Raw genomic sequence first — 24,463 nt, 5'->3', positions numbered from 1 at the left:
CATAGCAGCCTCCCAGTTGGTGTCCCTGTCTCTTGACTTTTATTGCCTATTTTTCATTCTATGAACATCATTTTGAAACACAGCTGATGTGGTCTATGTCCCCACCCAAATCTCATCTTGAATTGTAGTTCCCATAATCATGCATTGTGGGAGGGACCCAGTGGGAGATAATTAAATTATGGGGGCAGGTACTCCCATGCTGTTCGCATGATATTGAGTGAGTTCTCATGAGATCTGATGGTTTTATAAGGGGCTTTTCCCACTTTGCTCAGCATCTCTCTCTCCTTCTGCCATGTGAATAGGAGGTGTTTGCTTCCCCTTCCCCATGATTGTAAGTTTCCTGAGCCCCCCGCCCCCACCTCTCCAGTCATGCAGAACTATGAGTCAACTAAGCCTCTTTGCTTTATCAATTACCCAGTCTTGGGTATGTCCATATAGCAGTGTGAGAATAGACTAATACAACAGCTCTACTCTTCCCACTGATATTCTTATATTCCAGTCTTCATGTTAGCCTGGGTCATAAGACCCTTCATAAGCTAGACTTAATTCTCCAAGCCCATCCACAACCATTTGTCAAACACGCTCCTACCATCAAAACTGAATATAGAACTTGCTGTATTAAACTTTTCTCTCTTAAAACAGGCTTGTGCTCTTTTGCCTTCCTACTGGTTGTTTCCTGTCTTTGAATACTCTTTCTCTTCTTCCTTGACTAGCTGATGTCTCAAATCTCATTTTAATTACTTCTTCCTTAACATCTTTTCAACTTGGATTTGATTCTCCAAGAAAGACAAGGTCATTTTTGAAAAGCAAATCAGCTAGCAAGAATGGTATGAGAAGCATACCTACAAAGAAAAATGGCTATAGGGCCTTCAAATAAGATCTTATTTTTGTTGTCTGTCTTTCTCCCTGGGAGAGGCCAAATATGACACCTTCTAGATCACTGTTGTATCCATAGCTCCTAGAAAAATACTGACTAGATACTTCATCTGAAGTAAATGAATATATGGAGAGATGTGTTCCTTACTCTTTCTCAAGAACTTAGCAAATATAAAAGGTAGAAATCTTGGAAAGCTGACACCAAATTTAGCTTCTTGAAATTTCAAACCAAATAAATGCACATGACACAAATGAAATATGTCATCTGAATTAGACACAGAGTTCAAACTTTAATCCAAAAGAGGGCATAAGATCAATATTTACACATATTGATGCTACAATAACAGTCTGCTGATGGGAAATTGTTATTTGTCTTTCAATGTAGAAAAGAATGTGCATCCCATAGGCATTTTGCAACGTAACAGAGGGGCTTTGATTCTAAATTGATTGGTTCCCCAAAAAATTAATTATTAGTTTTACATTATTAGGATATTATTGTACAAGGCAGTGTGTATGACTCCTTCTAAAGTGGGTCATACGGATATGAGTCATACTTCACTAAGTTCATGGTACTTTAATAACTAGAATTTAAAATAGTAAAAGGCCATATTATATTTCTTAGCCCCATGTGGTACTGGAACTTCCCTTAGGGAACCATATAAGAAGCAAACTATCTCCTAGTAGCAGAAGGGAAAAATAAAAGTCAAGACTTATGGAGCAGGCTGAAGGCTCTGTAACCATGTTTCTTTGTAGGCATTCTTCTCATGGCACTCTCACTAGCTGATTTTCTTTTTAAAAATGACCTTGTCTTTCTTACAGAATCAAATCCAAATTCTTGTTAAAGGGCTTATTTTATGTTCAATGACTTGATTGATACAAGATTGATGAAACAGTCTTTGAAATCATGGACTGGTGAATTGATTGGCATAATCCAAAACTGTTTCTATAAAATATTAGTGTTGTTCCCTGGAATTTTTGTGATCTGAATTTCCTGCTGAGGGTACATTAGTAGGAAAGGGCCCCTTTTTGAATTAAATCTGACCAAATGTGAGGATGTTTTAAAGGCCAAAATTACTAAGAAAGTTGACTTTGATTCCAAGTAAAGAAAATTTTAAAACTTTGTCACCAGTGCAACTTAGTGTAGCAAAGTTATGTGTTATTTGGTAACCTTTCTAAATTGTCAAAACTAAATAATAAGTTACTGTTCAATAAATATCTTTTATTACCAGCCGATATTTTCAAGTTTGTCATCCCACTAGATGGTAATGGTCCAAAAATGAAGAAAATTTTTCAATAAAAGTTGTAAGTGACTAAATGAAATTAATGTACACTTTTCCATTAAGATTCACTCACATCTGGTGAGAAAATGATCTTCCTTGCTGAATATGGGTTAAATCAGCAATAGAATACTGAACAAATATTCTATAAATATTGGATAAATATCAATCAATATTCTATTTATCCAGGTCTAAACAAATTTGGAAATTTCTAGCTAGCTACACGATTCTCCCCATTTGGGATGCACTGATCTATTTTCATAAAATCAAACATATCCTTCAATGGCCATATATAAACAGAAAAGATTGCCAGCAATTGTTCAGCGTCTGTATTTCTATAACATTTTGTTAATGTTTTACTAGTTTTGTATATTTACCAGAAAAAAAAATGATTCTATGTTCAATATTCATTTTGTACATCTATGATTTCTTCTCATATTTTAAATGCATTTAGTAGACTGAGAAGAAAATAATAGTAACATTCATTAACAGATTTTGTTTCATATAATCTCTGTTGGTGGAAATATTTTGACTTAAGTCACTACCTCTCTTTTTCTTCAGAGATTGATGCTAAAGTCTTCTTCTTTTCCTGTTCCACACATCTGAGTCCACCTGATATTTCTTTCCCTTGGGCTCTATCCTAGGCTTCCTGAACCAATTTCTATTGAGATAAAGCTCTTAAGCAGCTTTAGATCCCTTTGTGAAAATATTTGCCTCTAGTTACATCAATTCAGGGCCTCCCAATATAGCTATTCATTAGCACTACTAGGGTAACTTAAAAAATATAACAATATCTGGATCTCATCCCCAGAGATTCTGATTTAATTGATTTGGCTCAAGGCCCAGACATCAGCATTTTTGTGATTTACTTGAAACTTAACTTGAAGCCAGAGTTGAGGATCACAGCCTTCACTCCAAGACAAAATGGGTTTGGCTCTCAAATTCTTTACCAAATTCGATGCCCTGCCCTGCCCATTCAGCTAAGTAACTGGGGACGCCTAACAGCCACACCCTAGTCTTTGGAAGTGTCATCCGCCTTCTAATGGAGTATTTCCAGGGATTCACCACAGTAGTGCTTCCATTTTGTTTCCTGAGTTGAAACCCCTTTGATGTTCCAATATGATAACAAGATTCTGGCCCCAAAACTGATACTCAAAGAGGGGTGAAGTCACAGAGGTTATAGTAGTAGAAACTGGATGTAAACACTGGTAAACAGGATCCACATCCTCTTCTTTTAATCGTGAAGTCGATTATGCTGCTGAAACAAACCCTGAAATCTCAGTGGCTTAGCCCAACATGCTTTCATTTCTTGATCAAGTCAACAGCTCACACCTGTGTCTCTCCCTCAAGTCATGACTGTGTGACTCCACCTCCTTCCATATTGTGGACTGGCCCGCCTGGAACCCTTTGCTCCCAGTCACGCAGACCTGCTCCAAGAGCACAAGGGGTGAAGTGGAAACAGTGACTCCGGCTGAAGGTGACGGGAAGTAAACGTCACTTCCGTTACGTCTGCTGGGAAAAGTTAGTTACGTGGACCTTCCCAGATGCGTGAGAAGCTGGGAAATGTCGAGCCTCGCGCGGATATTTGGCGAGCCCCAACTGTTGCAAGCTTGCTGCTAGCACTCACTTGATTTAGATGGATCTGTGGATCTAAAGGTTATTACTCCTTTAGTTCCTGTCACTGTTAGATGTACCTCTCTTTGCCCAGTCTGCATTACTGTGATCAGAAGAATCTTTATCTGAAGTGATAGTCCAGACTGTAATTCTCCTTATTCCTCCTGTCGACATAGGAATAAAAGTTACAGGCAGTAAAAATTATGTGAATAACTGCAATTTGCCTTATTCTCCCAGTCTACACAGCTTATATTGACTAATTTTCTGCTCCTCTTGTAGAAAAACAGTCATTTATCAGGCTGTTCCTCTTTCCTTTTGCCTGTCCTGGTACACAAAACAGAATTCCGTTTGTCTGACTTCTGGGACATAGAAAAGAAACAAAGTTGTGGTGTATCTTTGCATGCTCATTAGCTTTCACTCTGATGACTCAATCCTGGTATAAATCTCCTCTCAGTAGGTTCCCTGTAATTTGTTGCTCCTACAAGTAGCCCCCTGGCCCATGAGAACTTCAAAGAATACAGTGAAACATTCAAACACAGTATAGTAACTGTTTCTAACACATGTGATTGTTAAAACTTTTTTCTCCTTTCTAAATTGACAAATAGTAATTCCATATTATCTATGGGGCACAATGTGATGTCTCAGTATTTGTATACGTCCTAACATATTCTGAAACTGTTACTCTCTTAAGGGAAAAAAAATCACATAAGATGTCTTCCACACCAATTACTGTGTTCTGGTACAGCCACCTTTTGCCAAGGTTTTTTGAGACAAAACTATATCTTTCTAAATTAGAAATAAGTAATTAAAAGTTAGCTAGATAATATTGAGTACATGCAGTTATAATTTATATAAGATATTTAATATTACTTTGGTGATTATTACATCTCCATAGACTTCAGATTGTTGCTTATCTTGACAGTACATAAGAATTCATGAAAGAAGGTATTCTCTTTTCTGCCCCCCTCAGAATTCAAGGTGATGTTGGGGAAAATAATTGTATGAATAATTATAGGCTAATTTCAACTCGTCAATATTCATAGAATTTTGTTCTTGTTGGACTGTAATTAATTATCACACCAAAATTTAACTCACATCTAATCTTTTTTCAATGTTCATTAGGCTGAGATTTCCATCTCTGCTTTGCTTTTCTTTCTTGACCTACAGCAACTGTATTATTAAAGTAGAATTTCTGCTAATTAATTGTGGTACTAGGGAGCTGAAGGGAACCTCGGGCATTGTCTGATCCAATTAGATTCCAACTGCACAAAGACCTGGATGGAAAGATCAGACTACATGAAGCAATCTAAGAATAACTCAAAGATTATTATTTTTAATTTATGTTTAACAGAAGTTGAAGAACATTAGTTTCAGAGAAGGACAATTAAGAGTCCATTGAAAATACAAGGAAAGCAAACCTCCTAACTAAGCATGCTCATTATGCTAACAGTTTATGTAATGCAGTATTAAAGCACAAATATGCCTCTTATAGACATGTTCATCTTTGGAAAACAAAGGTGGGTAAAGTCAGGCGAGTAAGCAACAAGAATAAGCAAAGTTTATCTCCTGCACTCTTTATGATGCCTTTCTGGGCCTGGTCCATCCATTTTTTCCTACAAGGTGTCAGAATCTTCCCTCTCCAGAGAGCACTCCTTTGGGAGCAGTAAGAGATCTAGTCAATCAAATTCACCTTAAAATGTCACACACACATACAGGGTGTTATTCCACAATGGAATAAACTTCCTCCAGACTTAGTGACTTTTAAATACCAGGAGTGTCCAATAGCTTTGGGTGAGTTGGGATAGCATAGAGTTATAATAGTCCTTTAGGAGTTGAACTTGATAACTTTAAGACACAACTAACTTTACCTTCAGTGTTGTTCCTCAATTGTTTCCTCCCCACCCTCTTTCTTGTCCCACTGCCATTGCCAAGTTTAGACTTTTACCATCTCTTGTTCAGATATTTACAACAGTCTTAATAGAATGCCTGGATACAGTCTGGTGCTCATCAAATCCACTCTCCATATTACCCTTAAACTTATCCATGTTTAGACCATTTCACTTGTTTCCCATTAACTCCAATAAAAAGTTCAAATTCTTAACAGTATCATTAAAGATTTTCCTTATCTAGAAGACCTCACCCAAACCTCTGCTTATTCTCCAGCCTTACCTTCTTTTCTATTCCAGCAACTGTTGACTTTTCATGGTCCCTCAAGCATGTCGTGGTACATTACATTCCTATGGCATTTCATCTGAAACTAGTCAATATTCATAGAATTTTGTTCTTGTTGGACTGCAATTATCACACCAAAATTTAACTTGGTGTGATAGTTAAACATTGGTGAAGAAATGTGCTTCTGCTCTAATGCCGTCAATTCTCTTTGATTAATTCCTGCTCTTCCTTTAGGATTCAGAAAGGGATAAATCCCTCAGTTAACCCCCAAACACACGCATACACACACAACCTCTCTCACACACAACCAATCTGTATTCACACACACTCTCACACAAGCTAATACATTTGATAGATGCTGTCCTCTCTGCTCTCATAGAACCTAGTTTACATTTCCCGATTTTCATTTAATCCCATGCATTATAATCACATGCATATGCATGTGTCTTTCCCAGTCTTTGTCTTCCTTTAATTTCCAACATCATATGTAGGCTAGAGATATTTAAAATGTTTCCCTGTAATCCCAGAACTTTGGGAGACCAAGGCATGTGGATTACCTGAGGTCAGGAGTTCAAGACCAGCCTGACCAAAATGGAGAAACCCCATCTCTAATAAAAATGCAAAAAAATAATTAGCTGGGTGTGGTGGCAGGTGCCTGTAATCCCAGCTACTTGGGGCGCTGAGGCAGGAGAATCACTTGAACCCGGGGGGCAGAGATTGCAGTGAGCTGAGATCATGCCATCACACTCCAGCCTGGGCAACAAGAGTGAAACTCCGTCTCAAAAAAAAAAAAAAAAAAAAAGTTTTGTGCCTCATAAATTATGATTCTCTTCGACCTTGAGATTAATTTATTTTTTTGAATTATGGTCTGCCAGAACAGATGGCCACTAGAACTCTTCATTGTCTCATGCCTGCAAACTTGCCCAAAGTTACCTTTCTGATTTTGTGGTACCACTTACATGTTTAGGTGAAAGATAAATGGAACTGAGATTCAAGGGTATTTGTCTCTGTCATTCATTCTTTATAATTCTAGCTCACATCTATAGACTCAGACTTGAACCTAATTCTAATAATGCCAACCACACGAAGTTGCAGTGTGTGTGAATGTCTGTGTCATTGTTTGCCAATTCCCCTGCCTCGGCTCCTAAATTGAGCACCTCTGCTTCCTTCATGTCTTTCTTCAGTGATTACAATTGGCAGGTCTAGGCACAAGTATCTAATTAAAGCTAGGCCAGTTACAGTATCCCTTGCCTTGGCCATGTGAATTGATATAAAGGCGGGTCCCCAACTCCAGCTAGGCCAATCACATTCCTTCTCTGGGATTGTATCTACTAGAATAAGATGGGATTGAGATCTAACGGATAATGGTAAGACATAAAACTCAGAAACTATTTGGAGCTGTGTATTAGCAGCATCTGTAGAGAAAGAGAGTGATATTGATGCTATGATGAAAATAGGTTGTTTGTGAATTTTGATGATCACGAAGCCAGATCCTAAGAGGAAGCTAACGTATGTATGACAGCTCCAATCAATCACATCAGGCTGACACAGGTGAAGTTGTGAGCAAGACATTTAAGGAGGTGTGACTGGGAAGCATCTGTTGGGTCTGGGCAGCCTCAGGCTCATGAGAGTTCTGTGCAGATAATAAATGTCAGAACCAGGCAAATCACTGACAGCTCCAGAATAGGAGATCTCCCCAGCAGACAGCGATCAATCACAGGCTTGACTCAGCAAAGAATGGAAACTTGTGAACTTGTCTATACATTACAATCTGGCCTGCCCACCCAGATTACTGTGATTCTTTGCCTGATCACAGTGGTCTGGGTGGGCAGGCCAGCTTGTAATGTATAGACAAGACATCAGTAGCACCACATGAGAAGACACTGGGTTAGGCATGTGGGCTTATTACCCGGGATCCACTATACCATCAAAGTTTGTACCTCCTTCAGCAGTTATTTTGGAAAGGTTTACAATCTCCAGTATCAACCTCAGTTTTATTGGAACCTTATTAAATATTTAAATATCCAACTGCCCCCAAAAAGCAGACGCTGTTCTGCCAAGTCATCGACTGTGTGAACCTCAATATTTATTTGAAACTCTCCATTTTAGAGTGAATGGAAGGGAAAGAAGATTAGCTGTGAATTTTCATAATCACATTCAATCTTTTAAGCCTTAGATGCTCTCAGGACTTAACTCTCAACAAATGGACTTTCAATAGAAATCCTTGTAGGCACTATTAAAAAACTAGTTTGTGACTTTTTTCCACTCAAAGCATGATAGAAAGGTACAGAAAGTAAAGGAAGAAAGTCCTGTCTAAAGTAATCACCATAAGCAAGTTAAGGTAATTAGCTCAGTAGGAAGTTTCAGCAAAGGTTACTTCAAAAGAGTGAATCATGGCAACGCATTATAAATGAGAGTATTATATCTAGAAGCAAATGAGGCTTTTTTTAGGTTTGGAATGAGAAAGGCAGGAAAGCCTGTGTGCAGTGGCTAAATCTATTTAAATCTAGTTTATACTTGCATGTTTCATATTTTTCATTTCAACACATTTTGATTCACTGTATTGTGTGGCAGAATGCAATCACCCAGAGGTAAGGCATTCTACACTCTTGCCTTTCACTCACTCCCCCACTGGATCAATCATAGGTCTTAGAGCTTAAATTTCATAGACGTATATACACCATGGAATACTATGCAGCCATAAAAAATGATGAGTTTGTGTCCTTTGTAGGGACATGGATGAACCTGGAAACCATCATTCTCAGCAAACTGACACAAGAGCAAAAAATCAAACACCGCATGTTCTTACTCATAGGAGGGTGTTGAACAATGAGAACACATGGACACAGGGAGGGGAACATCACACACTGGGGTCTGTTGTGGGGGACTAGGGGAGGGATAGAGGGGCAGGGAGTTGGGGAGAGATAACATGGGGAGAAATGCAAGATATAGGTGATGGGGACGGAGGCAGCAAACCACATTGTCATGTATGTACCTATGCAACAATCCTGCATGTTCTTCACATGTACCCCAGAACCTAAAGTGCAATAAAATATATATATATATATATATATTCTTTAAATTTCACAGACATTCCAGGAATTCTTTACTCCTCTCTTTCTCTACTTCCCCGTTTTTCATCTTTACATACCTAGTGCTTAGTAGAGTGTCTGGCACAGTGAAGATATTCCACAAGCATTTGTTGAGTGGATGAGAAAATGAGGGCAAGTCAGGTCATGGCAATCTACCCAGCTGTGTGGTAGAAATTAGGGCTGTCAAGCTCCAGTCTTAACTCTACCACCAGACTAACTAGGAGAACTTTGGCAACTATTTTATTTGAGCTTCTCACATAATTTGGTTTTCTCACCTTCGAAACACATGAGTTGTGGTCAATGTCCCAAAAGTACCCTCTGGTTCAAAAACCTGTTACATGTAACCAAGGAGAAGCATTAAGAAATTATTATTACTCTCTTTGGTGTATTATATTTATACTTTAAAAAGAAAATCAATTCTTTTTTGCTGAATATGATCAAATTATTTCATTGTTGTCTTGTCATAGTCTTCTATGCCTGGAGATAGATGACCTTCAAAATCCCTTTGTTTGCTATCTGGTACATGGCTCTGAATTCCTTAGAGTCAAGTATTATGTATCATTTAACTTCGTATAGTAGTACCCAGAATAGTGCTAGCACATAGTGATGCTTAATATGTATTTCTTTTTTTTCTTTTTATATTTCAAGACAGAGTCTCACTCTGTTGCCTAGGCTGGAGTGCAGTGAGGCGATCTTGGCTCACTGCAACCTCCACCTCCTGGGTTCAATTGATTCTCATACCTCAGCCTACCAAGTAGATGAGACTACAAGTGTGCGCCACACACCAGCTAATTTTTGTATTTTTTGTAGAGGAAGGGTTTCATCATGTTGGCCAGTCTTGTGTTAAACTCCTGGCTCAAGGGATCAGTGCTCCTCAGCCTCCCAAAGAGCTGGGATTACAGGTGTAATCCCAGCTGCTCAATATAAATTAATGAGTGAAGTCATGAATGTTGCTGTCTAGTGGCAGTCATTTAGAATTGTAGGCAAAATGACTGATGGATAAATCAAACACCTAAGGTGTTTTATTTTTTAAAAACTAGTTTGTTTCTCCATATGCAAAGGAAAGTGGAGTTGATATAGCATCTCCATGTTGTCATTAGGGATACCATTATACCTATTTCAGTGAGAGTCAGAATTGCTTTTCCAAATATTGCTGTTAAATAAACAGTTAAATGAATCACTTTCATGTACATAGCATTAAAATTTTCTAGACACTTCTGTAACTATGATTTACAGTATTTAGATTTTGACATGGTATGCTATGTTGTACAATCTCAAAGCTACACTGACAACTAATCAAATAATGATGTTTGGTATCCACACAGTAATATATATATGTATAAAATCTCCCTAGGATATGGCATGGTCTACCTTGGAGATTAGAGCTCAGCCATTACACCCATATTTCAGAAAGCTGAAAGGAAGGTAAGCTAGAAAATGGGAGAAAAATCCCATTCCAGCCATCTTTTAAGGAGGTTTCCTGAGAATTGACACAAAATATTTTATTACAACTTATTTTCCAAAACTTATCATGAAAAAAAAAAGAAAAACTAGGTTTAAGGCTACCTGGAAGATGTATTGGCTGGGCATGGTGGCTCATGTCTGTAATCCCAGCACTTTGGGAGGCTGAAGCAGGCAGATTGCTTGATCTCAGGAATTAGAGACCAGCCTGGCAACATGGCAAAATTCCATCTCTACAAAAAATACAAAAATTTGCTGGCCATGGTGATGTGTGCCCATAGTGCTAGCTACTAGGGAGGCTGAGGTGGGAGAATCACTTGAGCCCAGAGGTTGAGGCTTCAGTGAACCACTGCACTCCAGCCTGGATGACTCAGTTACATCTTGTCTAAAAAAAAGGAAGGAAGGGAGGAAGGAAGGAAGGAAGGAAGGGAGGGAGGAAGGGAGGAAGGGAGGAAGGGAGAGAGGGAGGGAAAGAGGAAGGGAGGGAAAGAGAGCGAGGGGAAGATGTAGTCTTTATTTTAGTCAACACTCAAGAGTTATTTTATCAAGGAAAATGTAGAAAATGAACATTGGGGTACACAATTGTCTCTGTCACAGGGCTTGAGTCAATAAATTATGTAAATTTATTCATTCAAAGAGGTATTAGTTTCTAGCTTTATTATCATGAGGGTAACAGAAAGAAGTTACTCATAAAGCCCCAACAAAGAGGATACGTTGAGTAAAGTTATTAAGGGGAGGCACCAGAATGGGGGGAAAAAAAAAAGGAAAATAAACATTTTTGGCATATTTGGATATTACAGATTTTTTTTTTGGCAAGTAATGTAGACTTACTGAAAAAATTATATGCATTTTTGTTCCTATTCCTAACTTCCTAAGCTTTTTACACATGGAATAGTAACAATATTTAATAACGATTTCACCATTCGAAATTATGGTCTTCTTATTTGATACAGGTATACATAGATGTACATGTAACTAGACTCATAGGGATAAAAATAGAAATAGAGATAGTTCTAAGGTCCTACAGTTATTAATACAAGTAAATACTGTTAATATGGAAAATTATACTCCATTGAGTTTATTTTTCTAGTGTTTTATTTATTTAAGCAACAGAGAAGAAAATGCATTATTTTTAAGTTAAGCAAGTCAAAGTTTTACTAAAATTGCCAATGATTTTGTAATAAAATATTGTATTCAAGGGTATTACAATATTTTAATGAATTGGCCAAAGAATGAATTACTGAGAAAATAAAATAGTCTCATAGAGAATTTGCCAAGATTTATTCTCATGTGTGTTGTCAACTTTCAGTCCTACAGTTGGAATGGGGTTTTTATCATTGCTTCAATTCATCTCATGTGTATCATCACAGATATATAAGGCTACTAAATATTCCCTTCTTTAACAAAAGATGAAAATGCTTTAGCTTCACTTATATTTTATTTTTTATTTTAATTTTATTTAAAACATAAATAAATTTAAATTTATTCTTTTGAAGTTATGGTTACTCTTGCCAGAAAACTCTCTCTTCTGACACTTTTACATTTGACTTACATGCTTCTGTAAAAATTCTGATTTCCATATGGAAGTTTCTCCTAAAAATATATTCTAGAATTTTCCCCATTTTTTATATAAGTATCAAATATCTGTATGGCCTTTGTAATTTTTCTATTTTATTGGGACTACTGTTACTAAATTACTATGTAGAATATTCATAAGCCCTTTGATTCACAGTTTTATAAAATGCATTTGTAAATTCGGTCATATCCAAGAAGAAGAGAAATACTACCCTTTTTCTATGGAGGGCTAGATAGTAAATATTTGGGCTTTGTAGGCCATGTGGTCACTTCACACTATTCAGCACCAAAGCCTGATGTTGACAACATGTAAACAAAGGGTGGTCATAGCTTCATTCCAGTAAAACTTTATTTACAGAAACAAACTATTGCCCCCGTTGGCCTATGGCCTTAGTTTGCCTCCTCCTGTATTAAATTGACTAAAAAAAACTTTCACTATTAGAATAATTGTAGTGAACAATATCAAAGAATAATTTGCTTATAAAAGGTTGGTTTTTCCTGTCTGTTGATTGTTGATGTAAGCTTGAAGCGTAAATTTTTTTTGATACTAAGCTCACAGAAAATTGTTAAATATCATGACAAGATAATAATTTCTTAAATGTTATAGTATTCATGAAAGGGGTTATAGTAGCATTCTAAAAACAATGTTCTTTCCTAGATATTTTCCCACAATGTACCTTATGTGATAATCAGCCGTTAAAATAAAAATAAACAGCATCAAAAAGAAGTTATATTTCTCCTTCCCTGAAAATAATACCATTTCAGTTTTGATTTGTGTTAAGAATTGATGAATTCCTGTAAGAAAATATACTTCTTTTATTACAATGAAAGAGTTTGTAGAAGATAGTTCCATAAGAGTTTGACAAATGTGGTCCAAATTGCTTAATTTGTACATTATTATATTAAAGATATTTTGAGCATTTTCAATATGAATAAGGAAAGGTCCAGAATCATCGGATGTGTGTAGGCCAATGGCACATTGTTTTACCCTAAAAACCTACTAAGCGATAGGTTTAAAAAGCTGTGTCTTAAAGGATATTCACTTTCATATTACTTGCGCTTAAAAAAAAAAAAAAACTTTACAATTTTAAACAATATCTTTTATTATAGTATTTTATTGTTCAGAAATACATTACTGGAGTAGGTGTACCTCTCTCTATTCCCCCTTCCAAGTATGGCTTAAAACTCCTAGACATTGTATATGAGACAAATATCAAAGAAAATTCTGAAAAGTAAAAAGAAGAAGGCAGAAGAGCTAGGAACCTCGTGGTCTGAAGAACAACATAACCATGAGTTGTGTGGGTTTTCTTTTTTCCTCCATTATCTCAGAGCTGGAGTCAAAGAAGCTGCCAACCCAGAAATAACAAAGGGCTCAGACAATAAGAACTCCCCCAAAACCCTGCTTTCTCTAACCAAAGGAACCAGAAAGAGGCAGCCTCAAGTCTGAAAACTTTTAGACAATAACCATTTGACACTACAGAGGGGAAAAAAAGCACACACACACAACCAGACCCCAAGGTCCATCAGCTAAGGTCAACAAAGGAGGTGCAAAATACGTGATGCAAAAACTAATAGAAGTGAAAGGGCAAATAGGCAAATTTTCAATTATAATTGGAAATGCCAACACCCCTCTCTCAACAATTACGACAACTAGAAAGAGAATGAGCAAGGATATGGAAATTGAACAACTTCACCACCCAACAGGATCTAATGAACATTTTTTAAACACCTTATGCAGCAAAAGCAAAATATACAGAACCTCACTTTGGGAGTCCGAGATGAGCAAATCACTTGAGGTCAAGAGTTTGAGACCAGCCTGCCAACGTGGTAAAACCTATCTCTATTAAAAATACAAAAAATTGGGCCAGCCTGGTGGCTCACACCTGTAATCCCAGCACTTTGGGAGGCCAAGGCGGGTAGATCACTAGGTCAAGAGATCAAGACCATCCTGGTCAACATGGTGTAACCCCATCTCTACTAAAAATACAGAAAATTAGCTGGGCATGGTAGCACATGCCTGTAATCCCAGCTACTCAGGAGGCTGAGGCAGGAGAATTGCCTGAACCCAGGATGCAGAGGTTGCGGTGAGCCAAGATCACACCATTGCACCCCAGCCTGGGTAACGAGCAAAACTCGGTCTCAAAAAAAAAAAAAAAAAAAACCGTATATATATACACAAAATTGGCCGCACGTGGTGGTGTGTGCCTTGGTCCCAGCTACTCAGGAGGCTGAGGCAGGAGAATTGCTTGAACCTAGAAGGTGAAGGTTGCAATGAGCAAAGATCTCACCACTGAACTTCAGCCTGGGCAACAGACAAGATACCATCTCAAAATGTGTGTGTGTGTGTGTGTGTGTGTGTGTGTGTGTGTGTGTGTGTGTGTGTGTGTGTGTGTAAAAATTTAAAAATATATATGTTTTATATATATATATATATATATGTATATGTATATGTATATAAACAGTCTCACACAGGCCAACCGATTTTTGACAAAGGTGCAAAAGCAATGCAATGCAGGAATGAGGACTGCTTTTAATAAATGGTACTGAAGTAATGGGCTATCCACAGGCAAAATAATATCAATAATGAATTGATATTAAAATCTAAATCTAATACCTCATACAGAAATTTAAAAAAATAGATCATACGTTTAAATATCAAATGTAAAACAATCAGTCTTTTAGAAAGAAAACTAGGAGAAAATCTGCATGACCTAGGGCTTGGTGAAGTTCTTAAATATAACCCCAAAGCACAATCCATAAAAGAAAAAATAAATGATAAATTGGACCTTATTAAAAACTTTTGCTCTGTGAATGACCCTGTTGACAGGATGAAAAAACATGCTATAGACCAGTAAAAATATTTGCTAGCTACATATTTTATAATGGATTAAAATAATTCTCAAATAATTCAACAGTAAAATAACCAAGCAATCCAATTAGAATGGGGCAAAAGACTTGGATAGACATTTCATTAAAGAAGATGAATAGCAAATAAGGTTTTGAAAAGACGTTCAATCTTGCTAGCCATTAGGGGAATGCAAATTAAGACTATAATGAAATACCACTGCACATGATGTTTTATCTATTAAAACAGCTTTAAAAATGACAAAACTAGATACTGGCAAGGATGCGGAGAAGATGTCTCATACCTTTCTGGTGGGAATGTAAAATAGTACAGCCACTGTGGAAAAAACTTGGCAGTTTCTTTAAAAATCAGACATACATTTATCGTACATCCTAGTAATTGCACTTCTGGGCATTTATTGCAGAGAAATTAATACTTATGTCCACACAAAAATCTGTACATGATTGTTTATAGCAACCTTATTTGTCAAACCAAAACATCCTACAGTAAATAATGGTTAAACAAACTGTGTTGTAGCCATATCATGGACTACTACTCATCCAGGAATGAACTATTGATACATGCAGAAACTAGGATGGATTCCAAAAGCATTACGCTGAGGGAAGAAAGACTATCTCCAAAACTCATATACTGTATGATTCTATTCGCATAATCTTCTTGAAATGACTAAATTACAGAAATGAAAACAGATTAGTGATGCCCGGGGTTATTGATAGCAAAGAGAAGGCATGTTGGATATGACCATAAATCAAAGTAGTAACACAAGGGAAATATTTTGTGATAATGGAATAGTTTTGTACCTTGCTTGCTGTAGTGGCTACATGACTGTATGCATGTACTAAAATGACAGAGAAGTATATGTACATGTTATAGCAATGTCAATTTGCTGGTTTTCATGTTGTGTCATTGTTACCTAAGATATAACCATTAGGGGAGACTGGGTGAAGGGTACATGAGCTCTCTCTCTATTCTTTTTACAACTTTCTGTGAATTTATAATTATTTTAAAATACAAGTTTAAAAGAAGAGAGGAAAATATGCAAACCTTGTAAAGCACTGTTTAAAAAAAAATGCATTCCCTGAAATTTTTTCAAGGTTTTATTGATGCCAGATTTTTGAAATTAATAGCTTCTCGTTTTCCAGTAGTTGACTGAGTCAATTATTTATATGCAGGAAGGTTACTATTTGTTTATTGTTTCTTTTTATTAATAACAAAGTAAATAATGCTGTAAATTTTATCCTTGTCATGTCTTAAATAACTAATTTATGATTGCTAATGGGTATCAAAGTATCAAGGGCTCCAACATCATGATTTAATCAAAAAAACTAATTTAATACATTTGTTGCAACCTCATTATTGACCTCAAGAGCAGGCACTTTTGCTGGAACTGCCAACAAGGAAACAAAATGTGACTAATTTTCTACTTTCCTCTAATTAAAAAAAGAATTAATGTATGTAAATATGTCCCAATTTGATATCTTAACAGCTTCCATTAACACAAAGTTCAGAAAGTATGCCTGAATAACTGGGCCATTGATTATTTCTGGAACATGAATTAAGCCCTCCAGTTTAACCTTATTTGGACCTGAAACTTACAATAAAGGAAGTTTCCAGATTACTTTTCATTTTCTTACTTCAAATTATCTCCTTTCATAAATATTTTTTCTTGAAAACATTTATTTATTAAATGACTACAGTCTGCTATTCTTTAATTACTAATAGGAACACATCCAAATATGGCTCAGTCTGCCATCTTAATAACAAAGTAAAAATGGCTATATAAGTATTTTAAAGGAGTTCATTGATATTCTCAATGACATTCTATTTTTGTATGTGAGTGGGGAAACACGTTAGAGAGAAAATATCCTCTGGAAAGTATAAATACAGCTTCATAATCCCTTATCTGCACTTGCACTTTTCAGAGTTTTCTGAGGATTTCAGAATTGCAGATAAAGGTCAGTGGGTGGCAAGACTTGACCTGAACAAACTGGGGACTTTTGTCTAGTCTCCATATAATCTAATAGCATTAATATTCCCACCTTCACTATAGGAAGATAAATGTTCTCAAGATGCTGCCTCTGGAAATATTTCACAACGTATAGTGTATGTATTTTCTTTACAAAATCTGAAAATTTCTGACTATGAGACAGGTCTGGCCCCAGTGTTTGGGGTAAGAAATTATGGCCGATCCCAGAAAAGTATAGTATAGATGTTCAGGTGCCACTGAGAATAAGGACTATTTATCCAGCAGTTAGTCCAGGAGCACAAGACATGACAAATTTGGGAGAAGAATCAAACGAGCACCAAACAGAGCTTCATTTTATAAATGAGGAAACTGAGGCACAGAGACGTTGAGCACCATGCCCCAGGTTCCCCAGCTATAGTTGGTACTAGGTGATCTGCCTTCAGAGATCATGCTTTGAAACCACAAAGAATGGTTTGTGAAGACTTAAGCCTGTAAGTTTTAAGTGAAGCCAAAAAGACAGCAGTCACAGCAGAGCCAGAGACTGGGTCTCTGAGATGAAAGCATAAGGATTTCATGAAAGTTCATATCCTTACGAGTAAAACTCCAAGCTCTGGGATACTGACTGCCAGTCAGGCTGATGCTCACCATGTATGAAACTGGAGAATCCTTTCATGGAGAAAAATGAATAGCCCCAAGGAAAAGGTCTATGGGGACTATTTGTCCTGTTCTTTGGAGTTCACCTGTCAAATTCTGGCTTGCACACTGAACTTCCAAGCAGCTACTTCGAGCCTTTTTTTTTTTTTTTAAAAATAGGAGAGAATTCAAGGATCACCAGACATTTGAGGAAAACATCAAACATGAATGAGATCAAAATGAACAATCAATAAAAAAGAACCTAGACAGGACAGAGGAAATACAAACAGCAGAGAAGATATCAAAGAATATATCATTGCTACTTTCAAAGATTAAGGGACTGCATCAGTGGAAGCAACACAGATACTAAAAACAGGGAGGGGAGTGCAATAGAGGATGAGATAAAGCACCCCAAAATTAAAACTAAGATAGCGGAAATGTAAAAGCTCAGTACAACTTTGGAAGATAAAGTCAATGAAATTCTCCAGAAAGAGTATTTTAAAAAGAGTATTTAAAAAGAGAATTAGAGAATCAGTCCAGAAAGTTAGAAGCTTGTTTCAGAATGGGATTCTAGAAAGAAGAACACAGAAAATAGTGAAGAAACAATCAACATTGTATGGGAAAGTTTGTTAACAAATTAATATTGTTTGGAAAACAACTGAGGGACATGAGCCTCCAGACATAAAGAATCATAAGGGCCTGGCAAAATATATATATATTTTTAAGTCCAGACACATTATGAACTTTTAGAATACCAAGAGTAAAAAGAAAATGCTAAGAGCTTCCAGAAACAAAGAAAAGGAAAAAATGGTATCGCACAAAGAAAATAATTAGAATGCCATGGTATTTCCTTACAGCAGCTCCAAATTCTAGAAGACAATGAACAATGCCCTCATATTTCTAAGAAATAATGTCTTTGAGTTTAGAATTTCATACACAGGTGAATTATCAATCGTGAGAGTGAAGCATTAGGTCATTTTCAGGCAGTCAAAGACTTGAAAAATCTTTTTTTTAGTCTATTTTTAAGAAGCCATTCAGGAATGTGCTTCAGCAAACAACGCAGTCCACCAAGAATTAGCAGGAATTGAGTCCAGAAACTAAATGTGAGGACCAACAAACAGGGCTCAAGGGAAAGAGTTCCAGGTTCAGAACAACCAGTAGACTTAGTTGCTGTAAGAAGGAAACCGTGGGAACAGAACAGAACTGATAAGCTCTTTTACCATGTTTGAGGATGCAAAAGCTACTGATAATGTGGAAAAGATTCCTAGGAATTTTTGCAAGGAGGGGATATCAATATGTATATGGAAAAGTCAAAACTTATGGAAATTGTTTAAAAATAATAAGTTGTGTAAGAAACGCAAGGTAACTGTGGTACATTCCTTGGCTCAGCAGCTAGCAAAGTTATGGTAATATAAATATTGAAGACTGATTTAACCCAGGATAAAGCCTGTCTGAGAGATCTACATTCCCAAATACTAAAAAGGATCCCATAAATAATGTATAAAAACAAAAAAATATATAAAAGAATGTAATAATAATATTGAGAAATAGGAGAAAGGGCATTAGAAAAAAAACTGAAAGCTTTGAAGTGGTTGCTTTTGGTGAATATGCAAATAAGAAAGTGAATATTTTTATTTTTTCATATTTACAAGATCATCACTATAGATAGTAAAAAATTTGATACATAGAAATACAGTTTTACCTCATGGCAATTATTCTGTTATAACTGATAGTATACTGTTAATACTTGCTTTTCCATTCAGTACGAATTACTATCAATACTACTAGTTTTCAGTACTAGTAAGTATTGAAAATACTAATTCAATTCAATACTAATTTATTCCCAGAGGAATCTAAAGCATTTTACCATAAAGACACACATGCATGAAAATGTTCATTGCAGCACTGTTCACAATAGCAAAGACATGGAATCAACCTAAATGCCCATCAATGACAGAATGGATAAAGAAGATGTAGCACATATGCACCATGGAATACTATGCAGCCATGACAAAGAGCAAGATCCTGTCTTTTGCAGGCACGTGGATGGAGCTGGAGCTAATACTAATTAATTGAATGAATGTGAATTACTGTCAACAGTAATAGTATTACCATTAAGTTAACCATGTATCATGAACATTTCACTTCAATTCATGTAGATCTCATCACCCTTTTTAATCAATATATAAGATTCATTTTCTGATGAATTTTTTTCTGTCAGTCCTCCTTTAATGGACATCAGGATGTTTCCCCTATTTTGCTATTAGCTGCAACACTGTGACAAACACCCCTGTCATAATATTTGTGCACATGTGCTACATTTCCTTAGGGAGCATTGCTACAGATGATGCTGCTTGGTCAAAATGTATATTGTAATAAAGATTTCCCCATTGCTTTTCAAAAGAGAGGAAAAATGTAGATACCTACAAATTATGTTTCCCACAAACAATCATAATGTTGATTCTTTTATGCTGTTCAGCTTTTTTTTCCTATTTATGGTTTGGTTGCATGAGTTAAACTTTCTGGGGAACAAAAATTAACATTAATAGAAATAGAAGTTTTATTTACATTCTTCCTGAATTTAATGAGAATACTTAAACAGTTTGTCACAACTGTTCTGTGAGTAGTTTAAAATATGACATTTGGTTTGGTTTTCTTTTATTAAAAAACACATTCTTGTTCTATGAAGAGTTTTAATCAGGAATGAGTGTTAAGTTTTATTTAATATTCTTACACCTACAAAGTTGTTTTCATTAAACACATACACACTGTACCCAATAGATAAATTCTTTGCTGTTTAGATACGCAGCAGAATGGATTTTTAAATTATTACTTTGGAGAGCATATCTAGATAATTGTGCTTTGTATCAAAACATGAATTTTAAGAACCCAGAATCTGAATGGTGAGTTGGTCACCTGTGCTAGAAGAGGATTTTTATAATGTTTTCTTATCTATTGAAATACAGGCTATTTGTTTTACCAATTCAGGGAATTTGTTTTGTTTTGTTTTAACATTATCCTTAAGAATATTTGTAAAGAAACACTTGTCCTTTAATCATGGAGCTGTACTGGAAAAGCTAAAGAATGCTTACAAGCCTTTTTAGTAAACGTGCTTGTTTCTCTTTTTAGGGGCACTGCAATTGCAGGCATTGTTTTTGGAATAGTATTTATCATGGGAGTCGTTGCTGGGATTGCCATATGCATCTGCATGTGCATGAAGAACCACAGGGCAACCCGCGTGGGCATCCTCACGACGACTCGCATCAACACCGTCTCCTCCTATCCTGGTGAGCAAAACTCCAAAGGCTCAGATTTGTTAGTTATTCTCTGCTCCTCACGGAGAGAAGGAAACATTCTATATGGTCACTGACGTTATCTCCAGTTTCATCTAGTACTTATAAATACATGTACATTGAAGTTGTAGGTGAATTGAGATTACTTAGATCCGGTAAATACAATCTATCTCATTTTTGAAGATATTAATAATTTCAATGTCTGTTTCATTGACTACAATTGCCAGTCAGCCAGAATTAAGGTAAATAGAAAATTCACACCCACTGTGTCTACCTGCCAGTGAGTACTGACAAGTAATTACAAAATATAATGTGTGTCTCAATACACTGGTATCTGATCCAATAGATATCTATGTCTTGAGGAAAAGTATTGAAGAAAGTTTTCATATATCTTCATTATGTCAAGAGAACAGCTTTAAACATGATATTAAAATCCTCAACAGGCCAGGCACAGTGGCTCACACCTGTAATCCCAGCACTTTGGTAGGCCAAGGTGGGTGGATCACTTGAGGGTAAGGGTTTGTGACTAGCCTGGCCAACCTGGAGAAAACCAGTTTCTACTAAAAATACAAAAGAACATAAAAAGTTCTGCAAAGAGCAAGGGTGATATATTAATCATTTGACAACTATTTATTGAGAATATGCTAGAAGTTCCACATATAAAAATATATTGAGTACATGTGACTTCATAAATAAAATACTGCATTTTGCATTAGATAATTTCAATAATGCTTTCTAAGTCAATCTGTGCATGTAAAATTTGACATATAAAAGGTGGGCAAGTTCTGGATTTAGCACACTCTTAGGATATTAATTTCCCACCTACACTCATATCTTTTCTTTCTCTGTCTCTATAGGAAAAGACAAGGGTACCTTGTACATGCAGCTGTGCTTTGTGTTAATTCCCTATTCTGTCCTTCCTCTTTCAACCTTTTTTAATCCTCTATCATCTTCAACTTAAGGGAGCAAATTTCAGATCAATATGGGTATAATTCCTCCTCTTCCTCTTTTGTCAGTTCTTCCTCTTCTATAATATTTTCATACTGGAGTACCTGAAGGCTCAGTCTTGTATCTTCTTCCATACTGTATCTACACTTACCTCTTTGCTTGTATTAACAGTATTAAAAACTCAGGGTAGTAAGTACCATTTATGTCTATAATACCTCCCAAAGTTATGTATCTCCCATCCAAACCTGTTCATTTTATCCCAGAGCCTATTGAACATCTCCGCTTGAGTGTCTCATAAATATCCCAAATTTGACATTTGACACTTGGATTTCTGATACAATTTTTGGATTTCCCCCAATATCCTCCTCCACTCACAGCCTTTATACCATTTGACTTGATGGCATCTCTAGCCTTCTAGTTGCTCAGGCCAGAAACCATGCACTCTACCAGGAAAACGTCTTGGTTCTACCTTCAAAATACGTACAGTATTTTGACTACTTCTGACAGTGAGAAGTAGATACTATTATTCCCCCAGCGGGAGAACGCCATCAGCTCTCACTTCCTTTACTCTAGTAACATCCTGGCTGGTCTCCCAGCATCTACCCTTGGCCCCCTGAGTTCTATTCTCAACCCAGTAGCCAGAGTGAACCTTTTAAAGTAGATGTCAGATCATATTATCCGTGTTCAAAATCTTCCAGTGGTTCCCCATTTCCCACAGATGAAGCACTAAAGGGTGTGGTTCTTCATTTTATTCCAAGGAAAAGGCAGCTTCTTTACTGCGGCCTTCAAGATGCTGCAAAATTGGCTGCTCTTTTTATTTCCCAGGCCTCATTTCTTTCTATTCTCTCCCTGGCCACTCTGCCTTCACTTAGATATTTTTCCTTGCTGTTCCATGAATGCACAGGCCACGTTCCCACCTTGGGGCTTTGCCTAGAATACTGACTCCCTCACTTCATTCAAGTCTTTGATCAAAGGTCACCTCCTGAATGAAGCCTACCCTGATCACCCTATTTAAGATTGTAATGTGTCCCTTCTGACAGCATCCCAATTCTCTTTGTGCTACTCTGATATGTGATATCTTCTCAGATGTCATATAGTTTAGCTAATCATTACATTCATTGTTTATTGTTCACCTCTTCTTCCTAGAATCTGAACTCTATGAGGCAGAAATCTTGGTCTCCTTTGTTCAACACTCTATTCCAAGCATGTAAGACCAGGCCTGGCATATAACAGGCACTCAGCAGAATGAATGACAAACACAATTCATGAAAAGACCTAATTTAATCATATATCAATACCCTAGGCAATTGACGTTAAGTTTCATCCTGGAATTTACTCACTACAAAAGCAACGTGCAATTTTAAATATTCCCAACTTGCAAGAATAGTGATTGGGTTAGTATAAAGACATTGAAATTTAAGGGGAAAAAGATAAATGGAATGACTTTTATTATTATTTACACCTCTCAATTTTTTCCCTTGGTCAACCATAACCCAAGAGAAGAACAGAAGAAAGTCAAGCAAAACCATTAATGGTAGAGAAGACGAAGAATTGTTTTGTGGTTAACATTCTAGATACTCATTAGCTTAATCAAAAAAGTTTAATTGAAAGTAATGTTTAAATATTTTTATAAAATGTTCAATATTTTATTTTACCCTTCTGTAAGTTCAAACTTTGAATAAAGTTAGGTGATACTAAATGTCACTATAGTAATATGAGGTCACATGTTTTCTGGGATTTGAAATTTTATTTAGGGGATGGAAACATGTTTTTGAAACTTTATAGTAGCGTCATTTATACTTTCAGATCACAGGGATGTGTTGCATTTTTATTAAATGCATTGTTCTCAGAAGTGAAAAATGCAAGAAACATAATGAACCATATGCTGAAAACATTTTTACTGCAAAAAGACTAGGTCTTCGAAAATGTAATGTGCATGATTACTTCTCATTTCCTTCTCAAAGTTGCTAATTAAGCTTTTACTTAAAGTTTTAGGAAGCAACACATAATAGTATTGAATACTTTTCAAAATCTTTCATTTATGGAAATACAAAATGTGTTTACCCACACTAATTAATTAACCCTATGATAATTGAGATAACAACCCAACTTATTGTATAGTCCTATGGCCCAGAAGTCAGATAAATGCAGAGAATATAATTTAGCAAAGGTGAGAGTGTACAGTGGGGAGGCCTAGAGTGAACATTATTACTCTGTACTAGGTGAAAACAACATCATTCATCTGTCATTCCTGACCCTATGTTGGACAGTGATCTTTTAAAAGTTTTCATTCTTGCCATATTGGGTAGAATGAACAGATGGCCTCTTTAATTACAATTATTTGTTAAATTGCCTACATGAAGATAAGAATTTTCAAGTGTTACATTCTGCTGCTTTTCAGAACTTCAGTGTAGACAAAGGAAAGTGATCTTGTTAACCCTTTTTAAAAAGTAGGTTTGGGATATACACATCTGAAAGAAAATAATGTAGTAAAACTATAAAAAAAGGCTAGGTAAAGATATAAAAGTCAAATGCTAACAAAAGAAAAACAACAAATTTCAGTGCCATCAAGAAAATTGAGATTTGAGGTAAATTATTGAGTCCTCTGAAGAAAAGAAAGAAAGAAAGAAAGAAAGAAAGAAAGAAAGAAAGAAAGAAAGAAAGAAAGAGAGAGAGAGAGAGAAAGAAAG

The 24,463-nt window shown here is 36.2% G+C and overlaps 1 protein-coding gene across 3 annotated transcripts in view; it reads left to right on the top strand.

The window, feature by feature from the left end:
• The window catches only part of CYYR1 (cysteine and tyrosine rich 1), a 109,839-nt gene that overhangs the window by 74,921 nt on the left and 10,455 nt on the right, over positions 1–24,463 (top strand). For 2 of the 3 annotated variants that reach the window (XM_037743247.1, XM_017541911.2), the window contains exon 3: positions 20,662–20,819. In XM_037743247.1, the coding sequence (XP_037599175.1) occupies positions 20,662–20,819 (158 nt within the window). Of the gene's footprint in view, positions 1–20,661; positions 20,820–22,919; positions 23,473–24,463 lie in introns of those variants that run through there. The other variant, XM_037743248.1, reaches the window with a different exon arrangement.

The sequence above is a fragment of the Cebus imitator genome, unplaced genomic scaffold, assembly GCF_001604975.1.
Source record: "Cebus imitator isolate Cc_AM_T3 unplaced genomic scaffold, Cebus_imitator-1.0 Scaffold138, whole genome shotgun sequence".
NCBI classification, from domain to species: Eukaryota; Metazoa; Chordata; class Mammalia; order Primates; family Cebidae; genus Cebus; species Cebus imitator.
The sequence above is the reverse complement of the archived record's forward strand: the minus strand, read 5'-3'. Positions and strand labels throughout refer to the sequence as shown.